Source organism: Phallusia mammillata, chromosome 6 (genome assembly GCF_965637545.1).
Source record: "Phallusia mammillata chromosome 6, kaPhaMamm4.hap1.1, whole genome shotgun sequence".
NCBI lineage: Eukaryota > Metazoa > Chordata > Ascidiacea > Phlebobranchia > Ascidiidae > Phallusia > Phallusia mammillata.
The window spans coordinates 11,677,534-11,697,560 of NC_137257.1; the positions used below are offsets into that span (position 1 = coordinate 11,677,534).

Here is a 20,027-nt window from a genome sequence, read left to right on the forward strand (position 1 = left end):
CTTGGTTTTTTATTTTCCAAAAATACTGTTTGATATGTCAACCCACAGGCATGTGCAAAGGCCTTCAAATTTTTGTCTTATCTCTTCGTATGTTGTATGAAAAAAATTTTTTTCGCACTTGAATTAAGTTTTATAAATCCCGCATATATCAGGGCAACCTGTCATGATTTTCTTCACCGCAAGTGCTTTAATGGTGGTTATGTGCAGTTCGTATAAAAGCCAGACAACCTTGGATGTCGTTCTCCCTTGATGTGAGACGAAACACAGCTCACACAATATCATTATCAGTTCGAATTTCCTGGTAGCGTGAATTTAGGTTCGGCGAGCCCAAAACGTGCTTAGGGGCGCTGCGACACCAATACATTTATCTGCATCTGCGGGGAGCTAAATTACAGGCTCGGCGCAGCAACGACTTGTGTTGATAAATTGTATCACGCGATGTTACGCGCTTTCTGGTGGAAGTGTCAGGAGATTCCGCTTTTTGCCTTGACACTGGTTTATTTGTTGTCGTAACGGACAAGTGGTAACGCGGAATGCATCGCTTGTCATGCGTGACGTGTCACTTGCGGCAAGATGAAATGCGCACGCAACCTGGGTCAGTACAAGTGTGACGTGCATGCAAAACATTGACTTGCTTCAGTACAGTCCTTCTGTGCGATGTGGAAAAAAAATTGCACTTCAAAATCTTGCAACAAGTTCCCGCTCAGTGTAATAACTTAATCGAGATATAAAATAAAACGCCAACACGCGATTGCATTCAGGTTCATTCTAGTGAAGCCGGAATGTTGAGTGGTTTACGCGGGAGCTGCGTTGTTTGGTCGCGGTCTATATATACTTCCCCATTTATGCGGGTTGCGGTAGGCCCGGTAACATTCGCTACATCGCAGGTGACCGTGAACTTGCCGCCCATTTCGTCCCACAGCGTGGGATCTTCAAACGCCACCAATGTCCGGAGAACACCTGCGAAAACACGCGAAAGTTTCGATACTCCACGTCAGCAATAGTGTCCGGATATGAACCACATCGACAGGATACTCGGATACAAAATTGTGGTTTTATTCGCCCATTTTTTAAATATTTGGCGGCGGAATGATAATGTGTTGCTGATGGGCGCAAGGTTACCACGTAATTGATGAGGATAGTCATCAAACCTGCACCACCGCGCCTTTGGATGCAAGCAATCTTCAATTTCTGCTTCAGCCTTTTTTCGTGTCTCTCGGTTTCCCAAACAGTGTTCGCACTGAACAGGATTGATAAGCAGTGATATCGACCTGATGCGATCTGCGCGTGCTGTGAAAATAAACAAGCATCGACTCATTTAGTTTCGGGCCATAGCAGGGAAGCTAAATTAATTTTGCACCTTCTATTTCACTGAGTCAGACAAGACACCTTTGTCAGGTCCACAATCGCATTTTTATATTTTTACTTTTTCTTATGACGTCGACCCGGGATTTGTTTATAGTTTTGTAACTTTTCCAACTTGACTATATTTTTACGATTGCAGAACGGCACATTGTGGAAGAAGGATTCCTGCACAAGCTGCTCTTGTTCAGATGGAATATTAACTTGCCATCAACAGACATGCACTGACCCTCAGTGTGACACGACAAAGGTGAACACCCTACTTGTTTCATGCATCTGGTTTAGCTGTATTCATCTAGTGTTTTTATTATTAAAGAAAACAATAAATTAAGAAGTGTATAACTGTGCTTTTACAGAAATCGTCCTGAACCAACGTGCGCTCATATATCGGCGAAATCGATATTATTTGTTTACAATACATTGCAACACGAAAAACACAGATTGATTTAGGTGTACTGAAAGCTTCAGTTACTAAGTTTAAATTAAGAAGTGATTATTAAATTAGTTTCAATCGTTTTTTTTGTAAAAAAATGCATGTTTAAATGTTAAAAAAAACTCATTGGAATTATGTTTTACATTGGAATTTAAACGCAGTTTCTTAACAATTATCAAATTCCTCTAATGGATTAGGATAAAGCGTTCCTAACGGAATGTTTTTCGATGCGTGCTTTTCGACACAAGCTTGTTACGCTTTTTTTCTTTTTACCCACCTAGGGAGAATCGCTGATTGTTCCTGCTAACCAGTGCTGTCCGGTATGCAGCGTAGTTTCACGGCGACATTGTCAGCTCGACGGAGAAATAGTAGCGGTAAGTGAAGCCGCGTTTTTGTTGTTGATTGCTTTGTCAGTGGAGTGTGTTTAAACGCATACAAAGCGTCTGTATTTGATCGGCATCGTCGGGGGCACTCGTAAACTTGCCCGTATCACATTCCTTTTGTGGCTTACAAAGAGACGGCAGTTACGCTGGCACTAACAAGAAAACGCTTTTGCAGCACGACACACGTTGGAAGTCTACTAACTGTACGCAGTGTGTTTGCGACGACAGCGACATCAGGTGTTCACCAGTGACCTGTGACCGACTGCAGTGCGGTTATGGCGAAGTCGAAAAAACTGTTTCTGGTCACTGTTGTCCAATTTGCGTTAGTTTAGCAGGTAAAAAAGGCATGTCCTTGTTAAAACCAGGCTTTTCTATAATTTAGATGCACAGTAAACAAGACATAAATGAATCTCACGTTTGTGTTGCTTTTATAATCTTGGTTTCTAAACAATGCTTATAGTAGTGTTTTAGCAGCATTCACGTTTTTACCCAAACATGAAATTCCTGCTGTTAAGTGCTGAAATGGTTTTACTTTGTTTTGCAGCACCGTGTTCATTTCAAGGCCGTACTTATCGTGATGGCGAGATGTGGTCACCGTCAAAATGCGAGAAAGCCGTTTGCTCCAATGGTGAGATCCCATATAGATATGTCAAACACCCAATACTTTCTTATTTTAGCTTCAGGCGAGCTGAAAATTGCCGTTACGTCATCGGTGTTGTAATGTTTGAGTTCAATTCACCTTCAGACTTTTGTCTGGCCGCATTTTTCGACCTATTCAATACACGATGCGAGTAAATATTTGCTTTATCGACCCGATACACAATGCCTGGAGTTTCTGTGCTTGACTTGACGGGTAACGATATTTTTCCCGATACATTCCTTTCTGCGTGTGTCAAAGGGATGAAATCAGTGAATGGGATTGGGAGTATATTCGGCGCTTATGATGTCACAAGATAACATCTGAATTTTTTCATTCACAGGCGAAGTTTTACTCCACGTTGCTCGGTGTGACGACATTGTATGTGGTCCAGGTGAAAAGGCCGTCTTGCTGAGGGATGAATGTTGCCCCACCTGTATTGGGCGTTCCTGTGTACACCAGGTAATCTATTTTGTGTCTCACTTGTCAGGGACTTATTTGCAGATTTTAATAGACGCTCCTTTTTACACTCCCTGTCTCCCTAACTGAGACTTTTATGTCAATGTAAATATAAGGATTCTGAACTTTTGTAAAAAAAAACGGAAGCCCTAGTTTTTATTTTCTCCAAAAGCAATTGTTAATGAAAAATGATAAATTACTCTTGTTAAAAAAAGCTGGATCACGATAATGTTGCATTACAAAACCGTCATATGCTCATTGGTTGTTGCAAGTATGCAATCAAAACGTTTTGTGCATTATTTTTATAAATGTATTGTGTCAACCATACAGTCATACTTTTGCAAATCCAAGAAGGTAAGGCGAATTATAACCCGTGTAAGAATCTTTCTGTTGTCACCAGGGTCGTGAATATTCATCAGGCCAAACTTTTGATGTTGACGCTTGTGAAAAGTGTGTTTGTCAAAATGGTGAAGTTATTTGCAAGAGGCAGGAATGTAACAGTGACGATATGGATGTGTCGTGTGTAGAAGCTCGGAAAGCTGGATCTTGCTGCCCTGAATGCTCTAATGTTCAAGGTAATCAACTGTTTTATTACAACAACAAGCTACTGTGCAATATAACAAATTTCATGTAATTGCTTTCAGAATCTTAAAGCTTTAAATTTCATAAATATCCAATACACGTATTAAGTTTTCCAACAACAACATTTCACATATCACATTTATCCCAGGATCATGCGATTACAATGGAGTTACTTACTTTCCTGGAGAGCTTTGGAATATTTCCAAATGTCAAGTTGCTTTTTGTAGTCATGGAAACGTACGTTCCTCTCCGGTCCAGTGCACACCGATTCAGTGTAAATGGGTAAGTTCGTGGAATACGCCACTTTCAAACCGTGTTATTTGTTCCACAAACTTTCGAATTTAGCTGTGCATGCGATTTTACTGAAGCTTTTTTGTTTTAAATTAACTTTTTACGCAGAATGAAAAACGCATTCACACATCTTGCTGCCCGGAATGCTTACCAGTGACGTCAACATGTCGTCACAATGGATTTAGCTACCGTGATGGTGACGTATGGCAGGCAGGTGCATGTGAGCAATGCAGTTGCGTCCATGGAATTGTCCAATGTTTTACCGTGCAATGTGCGGTTTGTCCAGCTGGAACCGTTCCCCAGCAAGTGCCAGGTATCATATAAGTGCTTTTTTCAAATCTGTCGTATCACGTGATGTGGTGACATATCTACTTATCGAGCTTTCGTTTGTCGCTCAACAGGTGAATGTTGCCCCGACTGTCAGCCTGTCACTTGTCACAGTGACTGTAAAACTTGTGACGCTCCCGGTTACGCTCATTGCACTTCATGTAAGCAAGGCCGCCTACTACAAGAAGGCAAATGCGTGCGCAGATGTCTACCCGGATATTATCAGGACGGTGTGCGATGTTACGGTATGTTTTCCTCTTTCATTGTTCTTGTCTCAAACACTGGAGACTTTCTTTGCGAAATATTTTTTCACTAGATACGATATACTGTTTTGGAAAAACGCTGTCTATCTAAAAATTATAATTGCTTTTCGACTTGACTGCAGGCTACTGTTAGGCAAAACATTTTTCACTCCTGAACACTAGGGAGTTTAATGAACTATAAACAAGTGAGACTATCAGTTTTATTGTGTGTGGTATGAACCTAACCCACCACACTAAAGATAGAAGTTGATCTTTTGTCATCGATATTCGTTCAGTTTTGTTAAACGGCCGATACTTTTCTGGCAACCTGTTATTTCTCACAGCGGCAAATAATGGCCCCCAATTGGTGCCTAACACCATAATATTTCCCTCATATTGACCGATTGTCAGTTTTCTCTTCATTTACAGCATGCCACCCTTCGTGCGCCACATGTTCGTTGGGGAACTCCCCATCCACTTGTACGTCATGCCCGGCTGGGAGGTTTCTACAGGAGGGTCGATGCGTTCCTTCGTGTGACGTCGGTTACTATTTAAACGATGCCGGTTGTTCGGGTAAGTGTGTGTGATATCTCATCCCAACCACTTGAAAAGAAAATTTTGGAGCTCAACTCCCAGGGGAAATTAACTCTATGTCAATATTTAGATACATTGTCGCGTAGATATTTTGTCTCTTTTTAACGATTTTATTTACAAAACAGAGTGTTTGAACTAAACAGTATCAGACCCTTCAACAGGGGGTATGACAGGGGTGGGCAACCTGCGGCCCGCGGGCCAAATGCGGCCCTTCATTAAAGGTTGTGCGGCCCGCAGAGACGCTTAGATTTCAAATGTAATGGCAAACGAGTCGAACTATTATATATTTTTAAGCAGATTAATGCGCCTGATGCTAGTTTTCTGCGACCTGGCAAAAAGTGGCTAGAATCAAATGCGAATTATACTTATATTTAAGCATATTTGGTAAGCAACGAAGTAGAATCACCTTGTGTTATACACAGGTGCGGCCCGCGATCTAATTTTGACAATTGTAATTGGTCCCACAGTAAAAAAAGGTTGCCCATCCCTGGGGTATGGTCATCCACGATCACTTATTGTGTGATTAAATAACTAAGAATGAAAAATGTTTTCCTAGTAACGAAATCAGTCCATGAATAACGTGGAATACATATATTATTTGGCACTTTTCGTTCCTTATTCAAATAGATTTCGTTACTAGAAAAATATTTTCCAATCTTCGTTATTTACAAAACGTATGTATGTGTATATATATAAGAGAAAGTGAAATGAAACACTGATCACTGGTGTTTTTTGCTTTGTGTTTTGTATCTCTTAAGAACATCGTCGTGTTGTAGCAAAATGGTTCATATAAATTACTTTTGAAGGACAATGTTATGATGCGTTTCAGCTTGTCGTAAAGGATGTTCAGTTTGCTCCAATTCGACCAGCTGTCAATCATGCAGTGACAAAACACGTCTACCACAAGGTGGCGCGTGTGTGACGACTTGCTCGGACGGTTTCTACTTCAACGATGGAAAATGCACAGGTTTTTATTATGGTTTATTTTTCAACTATACAACTATAAGAAAAAACATAAATTTGGTCTTCTCAGCATGTCATGACTCTTGTGCGACATGTAGTGACGGGAATTCGTGTTTATCCTGTCCTGTCCGAAGTTTAATAGAAGGTGGATTGTGCGCGGAATCATGCTCGTCTAAGTTTTTCCAGCTCTCTATTTCAAGATGTGCAGGTAATAAGTTGTTTTTCACCTGAAACATAAGACAGTAGTGGTAGTTGGTTCCTGCAAATTGCTGTTAGTTAGCCACTAGAAACTAGTTATTAAACTTACAAAAAAAATTGTTATAGCTTGTCATTCTTCATGTGGAACTTGTAGCGGTTCTTCCGTTTCGAACTGCGTGACTTGCAACCCAGGTGCTTATCTCCACAACGGTCGGTGCATCACGCACTGTCCAGCTGCACATTTTGCTCAACACGGAACCTGCAGACGTGAGAAACTATTAGTTGTAGAACTTTTTGAACCGCATTTAAAAAATGCCGAACCATTTCAGAACCATTTCTTTGGTTTTTAGCAATTTAGCAATTTATGTTTTTTGAGCCATTTAAAAACTTAAAAGCAACCGTAATTTAGATATTTTATGCGGTAGTTTTTTCCACGTCTGTACGAATTTGTTACGTTGTAGGTTGTTATTTTGTTACCTGGTAAACAGGATTCGTCACTCCTTTCCGTCACAGAAAGATTGCAGTATGTGGCATAGAATGTCGTCATGTCTTAGCGGTACTTCATGTTGATTGCAGGTTGTCACGAATCTTGTCAGGCATGTACAGGTACAAGTGCTGATGACTGTACATTGTGTTCCACTCCGTCACACGTCATTCAAACTAGTGGTAACAACTTAAGCAAAGGAAGATGTACGGAAAGTTGTCGAAACTCGTTTTATCTGGACGGCATCATGTGCAAACGTAAGAAAAAAAGTTGAAATCAATTTTGTATTTTATGTCAATAGTTGTTACAAGTTTTTGAAACATAAAGATATAAAACGGTTTACTTATTGTCCAAAATTTTATGTGCAACTGCTATTTAACGCTGACTGTCGTAGATGAGGATCCTTAATCGTTTATTTAGTTAGTAATTTTTGCTGAACAATTTCGTAATGCACAACGTATTTATGTTTTTCAGCGTGCCATGAATCTTGTGGTAATTGCGTCGGACCGACCAACTGCTCTTCATGCAAATATCACACGGATGTCCTATTAGTGTCGTCACAATCGACTGGAGATTGCCTGCACAAGCACCAGTGTCGTGAAAGGCACATGTCAGTTGACAGTTCGTTGGGAATTTGCTTCAATGGAACCGCTGTTAGCCATTGTAACACCAACTCCCGGTTACTGAATGGCGGGAAATGTGTAACGGAATGTCCGTCAAATTCGTTTGCCCTGGTAAGTTGCCGAAGCGCTTCCGTCATTGTCGCACACCTTTTCCTAACCTTGTTGCTTTCATGGCGTAATCCTGTGTACACAATACCCCCTTTAAAATGTATTACATTGCGTGCCAAGGACAGGTGTGTGTTTTTCTTTTTTATGTAATAACAACCGACGAAACAAATTAAACTCTTAAGAGCGGCGCTGTTTCTCACCGCCAACAGGCCGATTGTCGCCGGTCAATTGCCTTTCACGTTCAATGCCATTCACCTGCCGATCGCCCGTAACAAGAGTCATATATACTTTCAGCGCCTAGAAGTTGGCACGATATGTTTACCTTGCGGTGGAGATTGTAGTAGCTGTCAATCAAGCGACCAGTGTGAGACGTGCGTGAAAGACAAATTCCTTTCGCAAGTCGCCCACAAGTGTGTGAGCTCGTGTGAGGAAGGTTACTACGCTGCTGCAGACACTGGTACGTTATGACGTGGCGACGACTGACGAATCTTCAATACTTCAGTTAAAGGGGATTAGGGATGTATACTTGACTGTCTGATTTTCCAGACTGTTAGAAAGTTCATTTCCTCAACCTGTGTCTTTATCATCCAAGCAATGAATTTTAGGATTTTAAACAAAACGCTAAATTTTAATTGTTGATAAAATTTGTTTTCTCTAAACATGTTATCAGGCTTTGGGGTAAATTTAAATATTATTATCGTTAAAAATAGTAAAATGATTTTTTTTTGTTCTACGCAGGGACATGTGAGAGTTGCCCGTCGTCATGTGCCACATGCGTCACCACTGCGTCATCGCCGCAACCAGTATGTACGTCATGTCGTGACGTCACTGCTGTGCTTCAACACGGACATTGTTCGACATCTTGCATACAACAATTCTATCCGGACATTGAAAACGGTAAGAGTTGTGAGCCCATAGAAAAACATTTTGTGTTTTTTACTCTTGTTATGGAATTGTACAGGACACCATGGAACTGCCGTTTGCCGGGAATGTGACTGGAGTTGTGTGCGATGTTCAGGTCCTTCGTCACGTGACTGCTTGGAATGTATGCCCGACCACAAACTCGAGGAAGGCACCTGTGTTTCGACTTGCTCGCCAGGTGACAGTCAGTTCGTGGCAGCATGAGCCTTTTACACTGCGCCTAATTATATGTTGTGTTGCATATTGACAGTCCCTTGGCTAATGTACGATCTGATGCGTAATCCATCTACAGAGTTTAGATTTTTGTTACAAGACATTTTAAAAATCGACCTGCTGGAAACAATTTTTAAAGCTTAACATGTTTTGAGCCACTTTAATTAACTGACTATACATTCAGGTTACTACAAATCTTCAAGCGACTGCCTGCCTTGCTCAGTTGCTCACTGCGCAACATGTACTGGAAGCAGACAATGCACTTCATGCGAATCGACATTTTATCTGCACGGTGAGCCCGAACCACTTTTTCACCTTACCTACGACGATTGACCTTTAATGATATTGTTTAGAAAACGCGTGTATGAAGTTTTGTCCTCGTGGTTATTTCGCTGATTCCAGCACTCATACTTGTGTGTCGTGTCCACCCCACTGCCTGTCATGTGGCGATGCGAATACTTGTAATCAGTGCAACCAACACAGGTTCCTTATGCCACCTGTTGACAGTGCTCAACAATCAGGTAAACTGAACTTTCACGACTGGCTAATCGTTTTGCTAAACTTTACTCTAGTGCTTTTATTACAGCTCATTTTCAAGTTTTAGTCAAAAATCATAACTTTTTTATATTTGTTAGATGCTTGCATTTGGTATAGTACAGTATGTGCTCTAGTGTAATTGTCAATCATTTTGTACCGCACATTTTTCTCATCTCCCTTACAATATGATACACTTCGACTATCTGTTTTCGTACAGACTCATCACGACAGAGAACCAATCAGCATTCGACACCTTGCGTACGCCACTGTGGGATTGGTTACTATGGAAACAAAAAGACTAGAGTTTGCGAGGTACATTTTTAACTCTATTGAATACAAACTCGTTTTTTTTGTACCCCAAGCACTTACAGCTCAAAATTGTGTTTTTTTCCTCGAAGGTTAATCGACAATCTCCTGATCTCACTGTTACTGGACGCTTATTGGTTGGTTTGGGGTCACGTGCACTGGTGGACTTATTGCGCGCGTCGGATCATGACACGCAGTCTAGTGATATCAGTATTATACTTGAAATGGTTCCAGCCAACGGGTGGTTTGAGATGGACAATGTAAGTTCTGTTACCTTTGTTTCAATTCACTTTTTTTCTGCGTTTTTTTATCTTAAGTCTTATTCGTTAAACAGGGATCAATCAGAATTTAAATTTTGTACACGCAACAAACATTTTCTTGTGTCATTTGATTGTTTGTCATTAAAAAAAGGGGATGTGTCGCAAACACAGATAAAAACACTTCGCTAAAACCATCGATGACCTTTAGTTGACATTTAACAACTGATGTCCAAACAATACAAACTGTTTGTTCTAGCATTTCGTGGTTTGTCCCTAAATAGCTGGGTAAATATAGATTATGTAATCTGTAATGGATCAATTGTCAAAATTATGGTATTGCCTAACAACAAGATTATCCAATATTACTGTTGCAGAAAAATCACAAAAAATTCAACAATAGTTTCTTACTGTGTGTTTACATTTCAAATCATCTGATAGTTTTTGACGTATTGTACAAACTTTAGGTTTTTTTGTTACATTTTCTCAGGGGTACACAGTAGCCTAAACGTCAGCCAACTGTTACGAATATTATTCAGCTCATTCTCACAGTTTTTTTTTCTACGGATGTTGTAACACGCCTATAGAAATTACAGTCAAGCCTCTTGGTATAATCCTATCTTGCTCATTGATGATCATTTCTATTTCATTTCTACTTGGACACAAACCATAACATTATTTATTAACAGTTGTCCCCCTAAAATTTTTGTTGTCAGATGAAAATTCCGGTCGGTGAGCGTTTGCCATACAAGAAAATTGCTGATGGTGGTTTATGGTTCATCCACGACTCGTCTCAACAGCGCCACGGTGTGGCCGTGTTTCGGTCTACTGACGGTCACCTGAGCTCGGAGCCAAAATCGCTTGACATTGCTGTGGTTTCAAAGTCACGGTCTGTGGTCGTTCGTAACGATCCGCTCTTTGTGAGGTAACATGACTTTTTAAGTGACACGTCATGCTTGACAGGTTATTGTGAGTTTTCCTACGATTTTTCAATCGAGTTATGTCTGTTTGATTTAGTGCTGGACAATCTGCGAAAATCAACCAGCTTGAAGTAAAAGATGAAGACAACGCATTTGACGTAACAATCACAGTGATCTACCCACCCAAGTATGGTGTTGTGGTAAAGCTGCCGAACTACGATGTGCCAATTAAGTCCTTTAAGGTATCAAGTTTATTTTAGAGGCGGCAATTTTGTGGTTTTATCCCGCTAATCATGCAAACGTTTTTTTCGCACAACTTGTGTGGTTGAAACGTCAAATGTGATTTCGATTTTTCCAGATCAGCGACTTGCAGAAGGACCTGATATATTATGTGGCTCACAACAACATTACGTCACATGAAATCGTGTACGACAGCGCTACATTGCAGATAAGCGATAAGTATCACGTAATCAACACCATTCTTCACATCACCGTATTGCCCGAGGTAAGATTTGAATGGTTTTTGTGGCAAGTTTGCTGTAAAGCTTAAAACCGATTTACATCTGCACGTTACACAATAATCGAAGACACAATAAGCTCCTTGTTTACTTCGTAAATGTGTTTAAATGTAGGCAGCACATAATGTGAGTTTTGGCTTTTGATTTATAACATCTAAAACTTTCGTCTTTATTAAAGTTGAAAGCAACATGTTTTTGCTTGTTGGTCACTGTGACGATGATTTTAATATTATTTTACAGACCGACTTTCGACCTGTTCTGATCAACAACAAAATGACACGGGTTGTGAAAGGTCAATTGTCACGCATCACTAACCACCAGTTACAGCTTATCAGCAGTAGCATAAAAGATAAATCGAACATTGTTTATGTGCTGAATCCAAGAAATGCAAGGAAAAGGTAAATTAGTTACATTCCTACTTTCCTATTCTTAATTCCAAAACTGAGTCAAAACTGTACATTTGTAAATAGCGGTGAAATTGTGCTTATGGTCCCTGAACTTTCTGACGCACCTCATCGTTACGGACTTGACATCGACGACTGGATGCAGACGTCACAGGGTTACTACAGGTCACAACCTGTGGTGCGTTTTACACAGAGTGACGTAGATGATGGATCGGTGTGGTATAGATATGTTGGGGATGAGGAAGGGGATGATGATGAACAATATGCAGCACTGGAGTTTGAGGTTCGAATTACTGAAACTTTTTGTATTGGTGTATTTCTTGGTCTGCAAACTGGATGATTATTTCCGTGTTCTTTGTTAAGCGTTTAAAACACAGGTTGGTTAGGAGTTACGACATTTATGCTAGCCTTTAAGTATGTTTCGCGTAACAGTCACTAGTTGGTAACATACCCGATTTATTTTCTATTTTGTTCAGTTAAAACTCTTTTGTTAAATTGAAATTCTTTTTGTCGTTTTTCCACGCTTGGAACGCAAGGCAATTTTAACTGTAGCGATGTTTATTGCCCCAGAGAAGAAAATCTTGATTTGAACCTACTCAATGAACGATGGCGTTAAAATAACTTGTCCTGTTCCTCCTCTGAAGTTTTGCGTTGTTTTTGTACAATTTTCATTACAACATTTGCGCTCGATATGTTTAAATTCTTACCAAAAATGTCGGCCCACAGATCCTCTGGTCTATTAGGTCATTTTTAAAACACCCTTTGCATAAGTGCAAAATAATTTTCGTAGTATCTTTTTGCTGGTGTATTTTAAACTGGATTTTAATAGTACGTTTTGTTACAAATAGTTAACTTTTTTAGGTTTACGATGAAAGCAGTGATGTTGCTGAACCAATAGCCAGCGATGCCCTCCAGATGGCGGTAGTGAGCGAGAACAACCATCCTCCACGACTTGCGCGAGGCGTGACATCACCTCCTCAAATAGCAGCGAATGAAGGGCGAATCACAGTTATTCATAGCGGCTATTTGCATTATAAAGACGAAGACACCCCTGACAGAAATATCATCTACAATATAACCAGGTATGACTTAATCTGGTTCAGTTGGGCCGCATTGGCAATTCTGCTTTCCCGATGTCTAATAACCTAGAATAGAAAAAATAGTCAAAAGAATAAAATATTGCCTAAAAAATTCGTGCTTAACCGATTACCACAATGAAATTGCGATGTCAAGTCATGACTGTAATATGGGACTTGTTGGAGTGAAAGTATGTTAATTATTCCGAATCCCGTATGAAAAAGCAACAATTACCACAAGGTAAAGCATGTTTCGAACCTTACAGTTATTTTACGCTCTTTAGGTCACTTTCCTCCCTATATGGAAGCATAGAACACGCAGACAACCCGTACGTTCCCATCACTGTTTTCACACAAGCAGATGTTAATTCAAACAAAATCATGTACCGCCCTCCTATTGACGGAATTGGCAGTATCTCGTCCAATCAAAACGAAGAAGAAGAATACAGCGACAATATGTTTGAGTATGGCAAACACCAACCATTAACCGCTCTCAATAGGTACTAACACATTGGTGCATGTTAACCTTACTCTCCATCATACTCTTCGATAATACTTTCACCTTAATGTCAGCTTTTTTAAATCTGCTGCCGCATAAGGGTTGTTTACCGACCGTATAGTTGTCGGAAATTTCAGAACTTTTACGTCAAACCCAATCTCTACATATTAGTTTCGTACAATGAGGGTTTTTATTAGATCCACTGTCACAGAGTTTAACGTTCTAACAGTTTTTGTCTCGTTCTAACAAAGGTTTAGAAACCTTGAACAGCGACCAACCGTTTATGGTACTTTTTCAAACTTTTGGTCGTATAACTTTCCTTTTGGCCGTCAAACTTTTGGTTTACCGCGCATCAAGATCTGCAAAATAGCAATACGTAAAAAAGGAAGATCTGATGGACGCAGCATGTACATTAAAATAGGATAAGAGACATGCAAAACGAAAGCCCACGTTATGCTGAATTTTGGAATTTATTGAACGCAACGTAATAAGCTAGGAATGAAATGCAGCAAAGTAAAGATATGTTTAGTATGTAGTAAAACAGTCCCATACCATCCGGAATACCTCAAAAAGATTTCCGTGAATTTAAATCGTTAATGGATATTTAACTTTGAACGTCTCTGATCGAAGCCAATAACTGTCCTTTTTTTCTTTAATACTCTGTTACAAAAGGAATTGCTTCTGTTGCATGGATTGTTGGTGATTTAAGTAATAAGCATTTACCGAAAAAAAGTTCTGTATGTGTGTTTAACACATACAACATCACTTTAACACTCGCATGTAACTTTACCTATACAGCAGAAATATAACATGCAATTAGTAAATACAACTGTACAGCAGGAAAGCAGTTGCTTGAAACTCCAATTCAAACATCATTTTGGAATATTGAAAATAATGCAAGTCTTCTTCACAGTGTCAGGAAACCTCGACTTGACTTTGCATTTACTGTGTCCGATGGCAAACATACGTTACCTGCTGTGGATTTTACCATCAGGTTGACTTCAGGCACATCTGAAGGTCCAACCTTTGTCAACCAATATCCCAGTATACAAGTTACACTTGGAGGGTCTACCTCTATCGGTAAGAAGCTTTTTAACTTTTTAAACGTACACCACTTTCTTGAAAAGATTTTGCATTTTAGAATTTGTCTAAAAAGTTGTTTCATTTATTATTATTATTGTGTCGGAATTTATTATCTTGGCTTCACAAAGCTTTTTTTTGGATAAACAGCATTTAAAAAGCTGCCTCATACAAAATGCTTTCTAAATTATCATATAATCTGTCGTGCATGATTGTGTATGTCTAAATATATTAATTAGTAAGGACTTATCAACAGGAATTGAGCAGCTAGCGGTCCGTGACCCGGATACACCGTCACGTGACCTTATTTTTACTCTCGTCAAATCTCCGCGTCACGGTACAGTGATTCGCAACAACGAGGGATCGAGAATGATACTTGAAGAGGGAGATGCCTTCACATATCACGAGGTAAACGAAACGCGAAATCCATTTCTGGAATTACACACACATGTGCATTTGGCTTGCTTCATACTATTACCAATACGCAACCCTTTCATGTATTCCTTTTTTGCTGTGTGCACAAACAAATGTATAATTGTTTTGCCCCAAATTTTAAAATCGTTGTTGTGTTTTACAAACTGGTAAAAAATCTCCTGTTGACAACTGGTAAAATCAATGCATTTTGTATGCTAGTGGCGTTTGTTTTTCGTTAAATGGTATTTTTTGTAGATCGAGCAAGACTCACTTCAATACATCCATGATGGAAGCGATTCGCCATCCACTGACCAATTGCAAGTTAGCGTAACTGACGTCACACATACTCTCACAAAAGTCATTCAGGTGAGTGGAAAGATGAACTTGACGTTAACACATTGAACGATGGCTTGTCACTGCTGTTTACTCTGAAGGTCGAAGTAGTGGAAGGTGATAGCACTGGACCGTATCCCGACCCTTACTCGGAATTGTCGATTGCTCTTGCCGAAGCCAGTGACGTCACACTGTCACGTGAGAATTTGGCGTACTTGGATCAGAGCTCATCCGATGATCAGGTACCTTAAGAAGTGAACAAGAAGTTTTTCATAAAACGTTGTGTTTTTTAGTATCGTACTTTTTTCGAAGTTTTTCGAAACTGGCTTGTTCTAAATATATATCTGAAACGGTTTTACAGATTGTTTATCGTTTGGAGTCGGAGCCAGTAAACGGTTTGTTGGAAAACACTGAAACGGGTCCATTGGTTCCTGGATCTACATTCACACAAGAAGATGTCAATCATTCAAGAATAAGGTGATTTTAGCAAACATATTCCATCAAAAACGAGCCATTTTTTCTGACTAAAACTAAACCGACATGCCGCCAGAAAAAAATCTGTTCCGTTTTTGGTAGTAAAATTTTACTAAAGACAAGTTACAAAAAAAAGAATTTAGACAATTACAACACCTCCAACATGTATTTTATGTTATGAAAAGTAATTAACATTGTCAAGTTTGTAAAACAATCTGTTGTTTACAGGTTGAATCTGTTGAACAAAACTTACTCTAAAATATACCAAAAAAATTAAACCCGAGTCAATATCCTTCAAAAACCCATTGACATTGCTATAGTCGTTTGCGCACTAAGAATTTATTTTGTCATGCGATTTTGTGATTAAAATATGCAGATTAAAAAAATCTTGTTTACGACGACATTTCTCTAAAACTTCTGTTCCGTTTCTGGCAGATTTCGAAGCCGAGGTGACATCGGTTCACATTCAGTGACAGATGTTGTTTACTTCTCCGTGTCGGATTCATCAGCCAACCAACTTGCCGGTCAGATCCTGAGCATTACAATCAATCCATCCACACACAAAACCCCATCTGTGTATGTCAATCACCAACTAGTTGTAAGTATCGAATACAGATGATGCCTTGTTTGTAAACGTTTACCAAGACATGTTAAGCTCGGCATTGTTATGAATGAAAAAAATCCTTTTTGCCTCATAATGACATACGGAATTTTGTGATTTGCATGCAATGTAGTAATAATGAGAATTGTTTTATTAAAGGTTGATGACGGAGTTGAAGTAATGATCACCCCAAGGGAAATCCTCGCAACAGACGTGGATACTGACGCCGAGGATCTAATAATTAAAATAATACGCAAACCAAAGCTGGGCCACATCATTAATACTTTAACAGAAGGTAACAATTTACAACAAAAGCTTACATAATTTCTAATTACCTACCTTTGTATGCATAATGTTTTTGTTTTTTTCGTAAGTGTTGCTTCGTATTTTTATGAAATGTTTTTTAGCATTTTCCAAAGCATATGCTTTTAAACTTATTCTAACCATATGCTTTAAAACAAACGCAACAACAATGTTTTTCGTGCAGAGAGTATGAGGGTTGGCGAGGAAGAGGATATTTGGTTCAATGTGCGAGACCTGCTTGATGGTGGAATTTACTATGTACCGAAACAAAACGAAATCTTACAAGAATCTCATGACTTTCTCACGTTTCGCGTCACTGATGGTTTGACGTCATCGCAGACGTTTCGTCTTAACATTACAATACGCGTAAGTTTACAAATATTGCCTTCAAAATAAATGAGTATTTTTAATGAAACTTGTTCTTCTCTAGGCGACACGCAAAGCCACCGCTAAAGGGGGTCCACGGGTGCTTACTAGCACCATCGAGTGTCGAAACGGACACGCAGTTCTTATCCGCAACGTGTCACTGTATGTCGAGGACCCTAACACTCCCAACGATCAGTTAATTTTCACAATCACGTCGCAGTTGGAGTTTGGTAAACTTGTGAAATTTGCTAACAAACAAGCTGCTAATATGCCAACAGAATGGGAAGTAGGATCCATGATGATGAAAAGTAAGATTGATTTTGAAGCCTTCTTATGCTTTAGGTTTAAAACCGACAGGCCAAATATATGACTGTATTGTTTGTTTGTTTGTTTGTTTGTTCGTGAAGCCTATAGGTGTTACTGATAGGAAACATATTTTGCAATATATTTGTTTTGCAACCATTGCACTATTGTTCAGATGTCGGTTTAGTTCATAGCATTGCCACTTCCAGGGTAATTTTAATGTACAGTTTTATATGTAAATACATATCGTGAGACTGTGTTTCAACATTTCTTTGATCCTGTATAATTATTCTGTCTCCTAAAATCGAACAAAAAAGTAATCGTTGCTCATTTTTTAGAACAAGGCGGAAAAGGAATGATGAAGGCGGTTACTGATTTGACTGTTGGTTCAACGTTTACATATCAGGTATGTCTTCACTCTTTACTTAGGGTATGTTCATTGCTAATTTGCATGGTATGTAGGATATACTGGATAGAAAAATCTGTTACGAAACAATCAACCCCAGTGACGTCACTATATCGCGAAGACGACGTGATATGCTTGACTTCACTTTAAGCAATGGTGTGGACGTTGAAAACGGCGAAATTGGATTTGAGGTACATATTTCCGATTGCCATCATATGTATGCTAAAGCCAACAAACAAATGGAAATGGTTAAATTTTGTAATGCTGTGTTGTGATCACTACGCCAAACTACATTGCGCAGAAATCCTCATTGTGAAATTTCATTGCTTTATCAGTAAAAAGGCATCTGTCCACACGGATACTGACCATTGTCCACTTGATAAAATGTCCAGATAAAATGTCAGCGTCACCATTTTGCCTACGATAACATTTTGTACAACCGTTTGCACATTTTAAAGCCTTTCTTTTCAAATCAAGTTGCAGCCAATTGTGCAACACAAACTTACTGTGTTGGAGCCACCAACCCGTGAAGAAATTCTCGACCTCGGAGAGTTTTCCGCCATTGAATACGTTCTTGAGGCAAATACGGGATTGTCTGTTGAACGAGGTTCAACAACCGTCATTACATCCGACAACTTGCGGATTTCGAGTAGCGATGAAATCGTGTCATACGTCGTTAACCGCGATCCAAACGTTGGTCAACTTCAACTTGTGAAAAACAACATCGTTACCAATATTTCAGCGTCTAGGACACGAGAATTCCTGCAAAGTGACATTGATAATGGTAACAATCACTTTATAAAAAAAATATTTAGTTGCGTGGGAGATTAACCTAATACAGTTTCAATTTAGGTTATCTGCGCTACTTCCATCCTTTGTCGCAAGGCGGTGGTGACGTTTTCTTTGACGTCCTCAGCGGCACAATTGACCTCCGATTTAACATTCACGTCAACGAAGACCGAACACCCCCGAGAATACTTGTTAACAACGGTAAGCATAACATTTTCTTGTTCTTTTTGCAAATGTGTTTTTTTGTTGGTTACAGACATTTTTTACATTTGCCATTTATTTTCAGGTTTAACTGTGGAAGAAGGTAGCATGGCGACTATTCTGACTCAGCATTTATCTGCCACTGATGACTCAGGGAGGTTAGACTTCGAAATTTCGCAACAACCCAAGTGGGGAAGGTTGGAATTCAGCACAGAACCTGGTAAGAAGACACTTTTTGTAATTTAATAGTTTAACCTTTTAGACAACTTTTGCGCTAGAGATAAAATACGGAAACTTTTGTAATTTGCTAATTCGTGCAGGTCAAAGTATCGCAAGATTTAATCAGGATGACATTGTGTCGGGGATAGTGAATTATGTTCACACGGGAGAAAGTGAGATCAATGAAGATCAGTTTAATTTTGTGCTTACGGATGGTTCAAACTCGGTAAGTTGCATAAACAGTTTTTTTTCTTTATTCGACGTTATTTTTGGAGTCAAATAAACACATTGCTCATCGTATTGCGGACTACGCTAATGTTTTAAATTATGCTAAAAATGTTTTTGTACGAGTAGATTATTTTTTGTAAAAGTTTGCTATAAGCGCGTCATTATTGACGAATTGTTCGTTACTGTTAACTCGTATCAGCACGGATCATCCAGTGTTAACAGTCAACTTTCATAAAACTTAGCCCTCTGTTTCTAAGTCTAAGTGTTTTTGCCTGAAAAGTGTTGTTGTCTACTCTTTAAAACGAGCGATATGTTGTAAGGAAGATATGTATTTTTTACGTTGCAAGCAACGTTCAACTTTTAGTAGCATAGCATTTACGATATCGTATATTATACATCAAAAGAGGGAAGAGGATACATTGTTGTTAACAATTATTAAACGCTACTCCAATGCACATTACACAAATATCTGACAACTCAATCAATGCATTTCAGTTTTCCTAATGGCAACTTTTTTGTTAATTTCAATGAACAAGTATAACACACATGTCTGTTGTGTCACAAAATTAACATAAGGTTAAGCTGATGGTGTAGTATAGCTGAATTGGGATGTTTCATACATTTACCCATTTTTAATATCCTTAAAAAATATATTAAAACGCATGACTTATCCTCTTAAAAACACATGACAGACCTATGACTTGCTACACTACAGTTCTGAATTAGCAAACGCAGAGAAATAACCTTATGGTGTTAGTGTCTACAGTTAATTAAATTATTTCGTGTAATGTAACAAAATGACCAAAAATTTGCCTCTACTGTTTACTTGATTCAGTTTCGATCTTATACTAACTGACTAAGCTGCTTTTACTGCATAGAAATTGGTGAATGTATGTGAGTGAAACAGATCTACGTTGTTTGGATAGCAAGATAAAATATAATTTTGTGATAACTTCTACAAATCAAATCACAC

The 20,027-nt window shown here is 39.0% G+C and overlaps 1 protein-coding gene across 2 annotated transcripts in view; it reads left to right on the forward strand.

Moving 5' to 3' along the window:
• Window positions 1–20,027, forward strand: part of LOC145231994 (extracellular matrix organizing protein FRAS1-like) — a 48,833-nt gene that overhangs the window by 10,243 nt on the left and 18,563 nt on the right. The window contains exons 3-46 of one of the 2 annotated variants that reach the window (XM_080096476.1): window positions 1,505–1,612; window positions 2,077–2,169; window positions 2,354–2,513; window positions 2,723–2,806; window positions 3,159–3,277; window positions 3,675–3,849; window positions 4,005–4,138; window positions 4,256–4,460; window positions 4,549–4,719; window positions 5,146–5,289; window positions 6,140–6,277; window positions 6,344–6,481; window positions 6,598–6,738; window positions 7,048–7,212; window positions 7,430–7,689; window positions 7,981–8,143; window positions 8,425–8,583; window positions 8,648–8,785; window positions 9,005–9,112; window positions 9,174–9,341; window positions 9,575–9,669; window positions 9,756–9,923; window positions 10,637–10,845; window positions 10,938–11,082; window positions 11,199–11,345; window positions 11,599–11,756; window positions 11,829–12,045; window positions 12,624–12,844; window positions 13,123–13,338; window positions 14,251–14,417; window positions 14,674–14,825; window positions 15,087–15,197; window positions 15,266–15,406; window positions 15,526–15,641; window positions 16,074–16,236; window positions 16,399–16,534; window positions 16,727–16,908; window positions 16,973–17,216; window positions 17,550–17,617; window positions 17,674–17,808; window positions 18,095–18,401; window positions 18,470–18,607; window positions 18,693–18,827; window positions 18,928–19,052. In XM_080096476.1, coding sequence (XP_079952602.1) covers window positions 1,505–1,612; window positions 2,077–2,169; window positions 2,354–2,513; window positions 2,723–2,806; window positions 3,159–3,277; window positions 3,675–3,849; window positions 4,005–4,138; window positions 4,256–4,460; window positions 4,549–4,719; window positions 5,146–5,289; window positions 6,140–6,277; window positions 6,344–6,481; window positions 6,598–6,738; window positions 7,048–7,212; window positions 7,430–7,689; window positions 7,981–8,143; window positions 8,425–8,583; window positions 8,648–8,785; window positions 9,005–9,112; window positions 9,174–9,341; window positions 9,575–9,669; window positions 9,756–9,923; window positions 10,637–10,845; window positions 10,938–11,082; window positions 11,199–11,345; window positions 11,599–11,756; window positions 11,829–12,045; window positions 12,624–12,844; window positions 13,123–13,338; window positions 14,251–14,417; window positions 14,674–14,825; window positions 15,087–15,197; window positions 15,266–15,406; window positions 15,526–15,641; window positions 16,074–16,236; window positions 16,399–16,534; window positions 16,727–16,908; window positions 16,973–17,216; window positions 17,550–17,617; window positions 17,674–17,808; window positions 18,095–18,401; window positions 18,470–18,607; window positions 18,693–18,827; window positions 18,928–19,052 — 6,867 coding nt within the window. The remainder of the gene's footprint in view (window positions 1–1,504; window positions 1,613–2,076; window positions 2,170–2,353; window positions 2,514–2,722; window positions 2,807–3,158; window positions 3,278–3,674; window positions 3,850–4,004; window positions 4,139–4,255; window positions 4,461–4,548; window positions 4,720–5,145; window positions 5,290–6,139; window positions 6,278–6,343; window positions 6,482–6,597; window positions 6,739–7,047; window positions 7,213–7,429; window positions 7,690–7,980; window positions 8,144–8,424; window positions 8,584–8,647; window positions 8,786–9,004; window positions 9,113–9,173; window positions 9,342–9,574; window positions 9,670–9,755; window positions 9,924–10,636; window positions 10,846–10,937; window positions 11,083–11,198; window positions 11,346–11,598; window positions 11,757–11,828; window positions 12,046–12,623; window positions 12,845–13,122; window positions 13,339–14,250; window positions 14,418–14,673; window positions 14,826–15,086; window positions 15,198–15,265; window positions 15,407–15,525; window positions 15,642–16,073; window positions 16,237–16,398; window positions 16,535–16,726; window positions 16,909–16,972; window positions 17,217–17,549; window positions 17,618–17,673; window positions 17,809–18,094; window positions 18,402–18,469; window positions 18,608–18,692; window positions 18,828–18,927; window positions 19,053–20,027) is intronic. The other variant, XM_080096477.1, reaches the window with a different exon arrangement.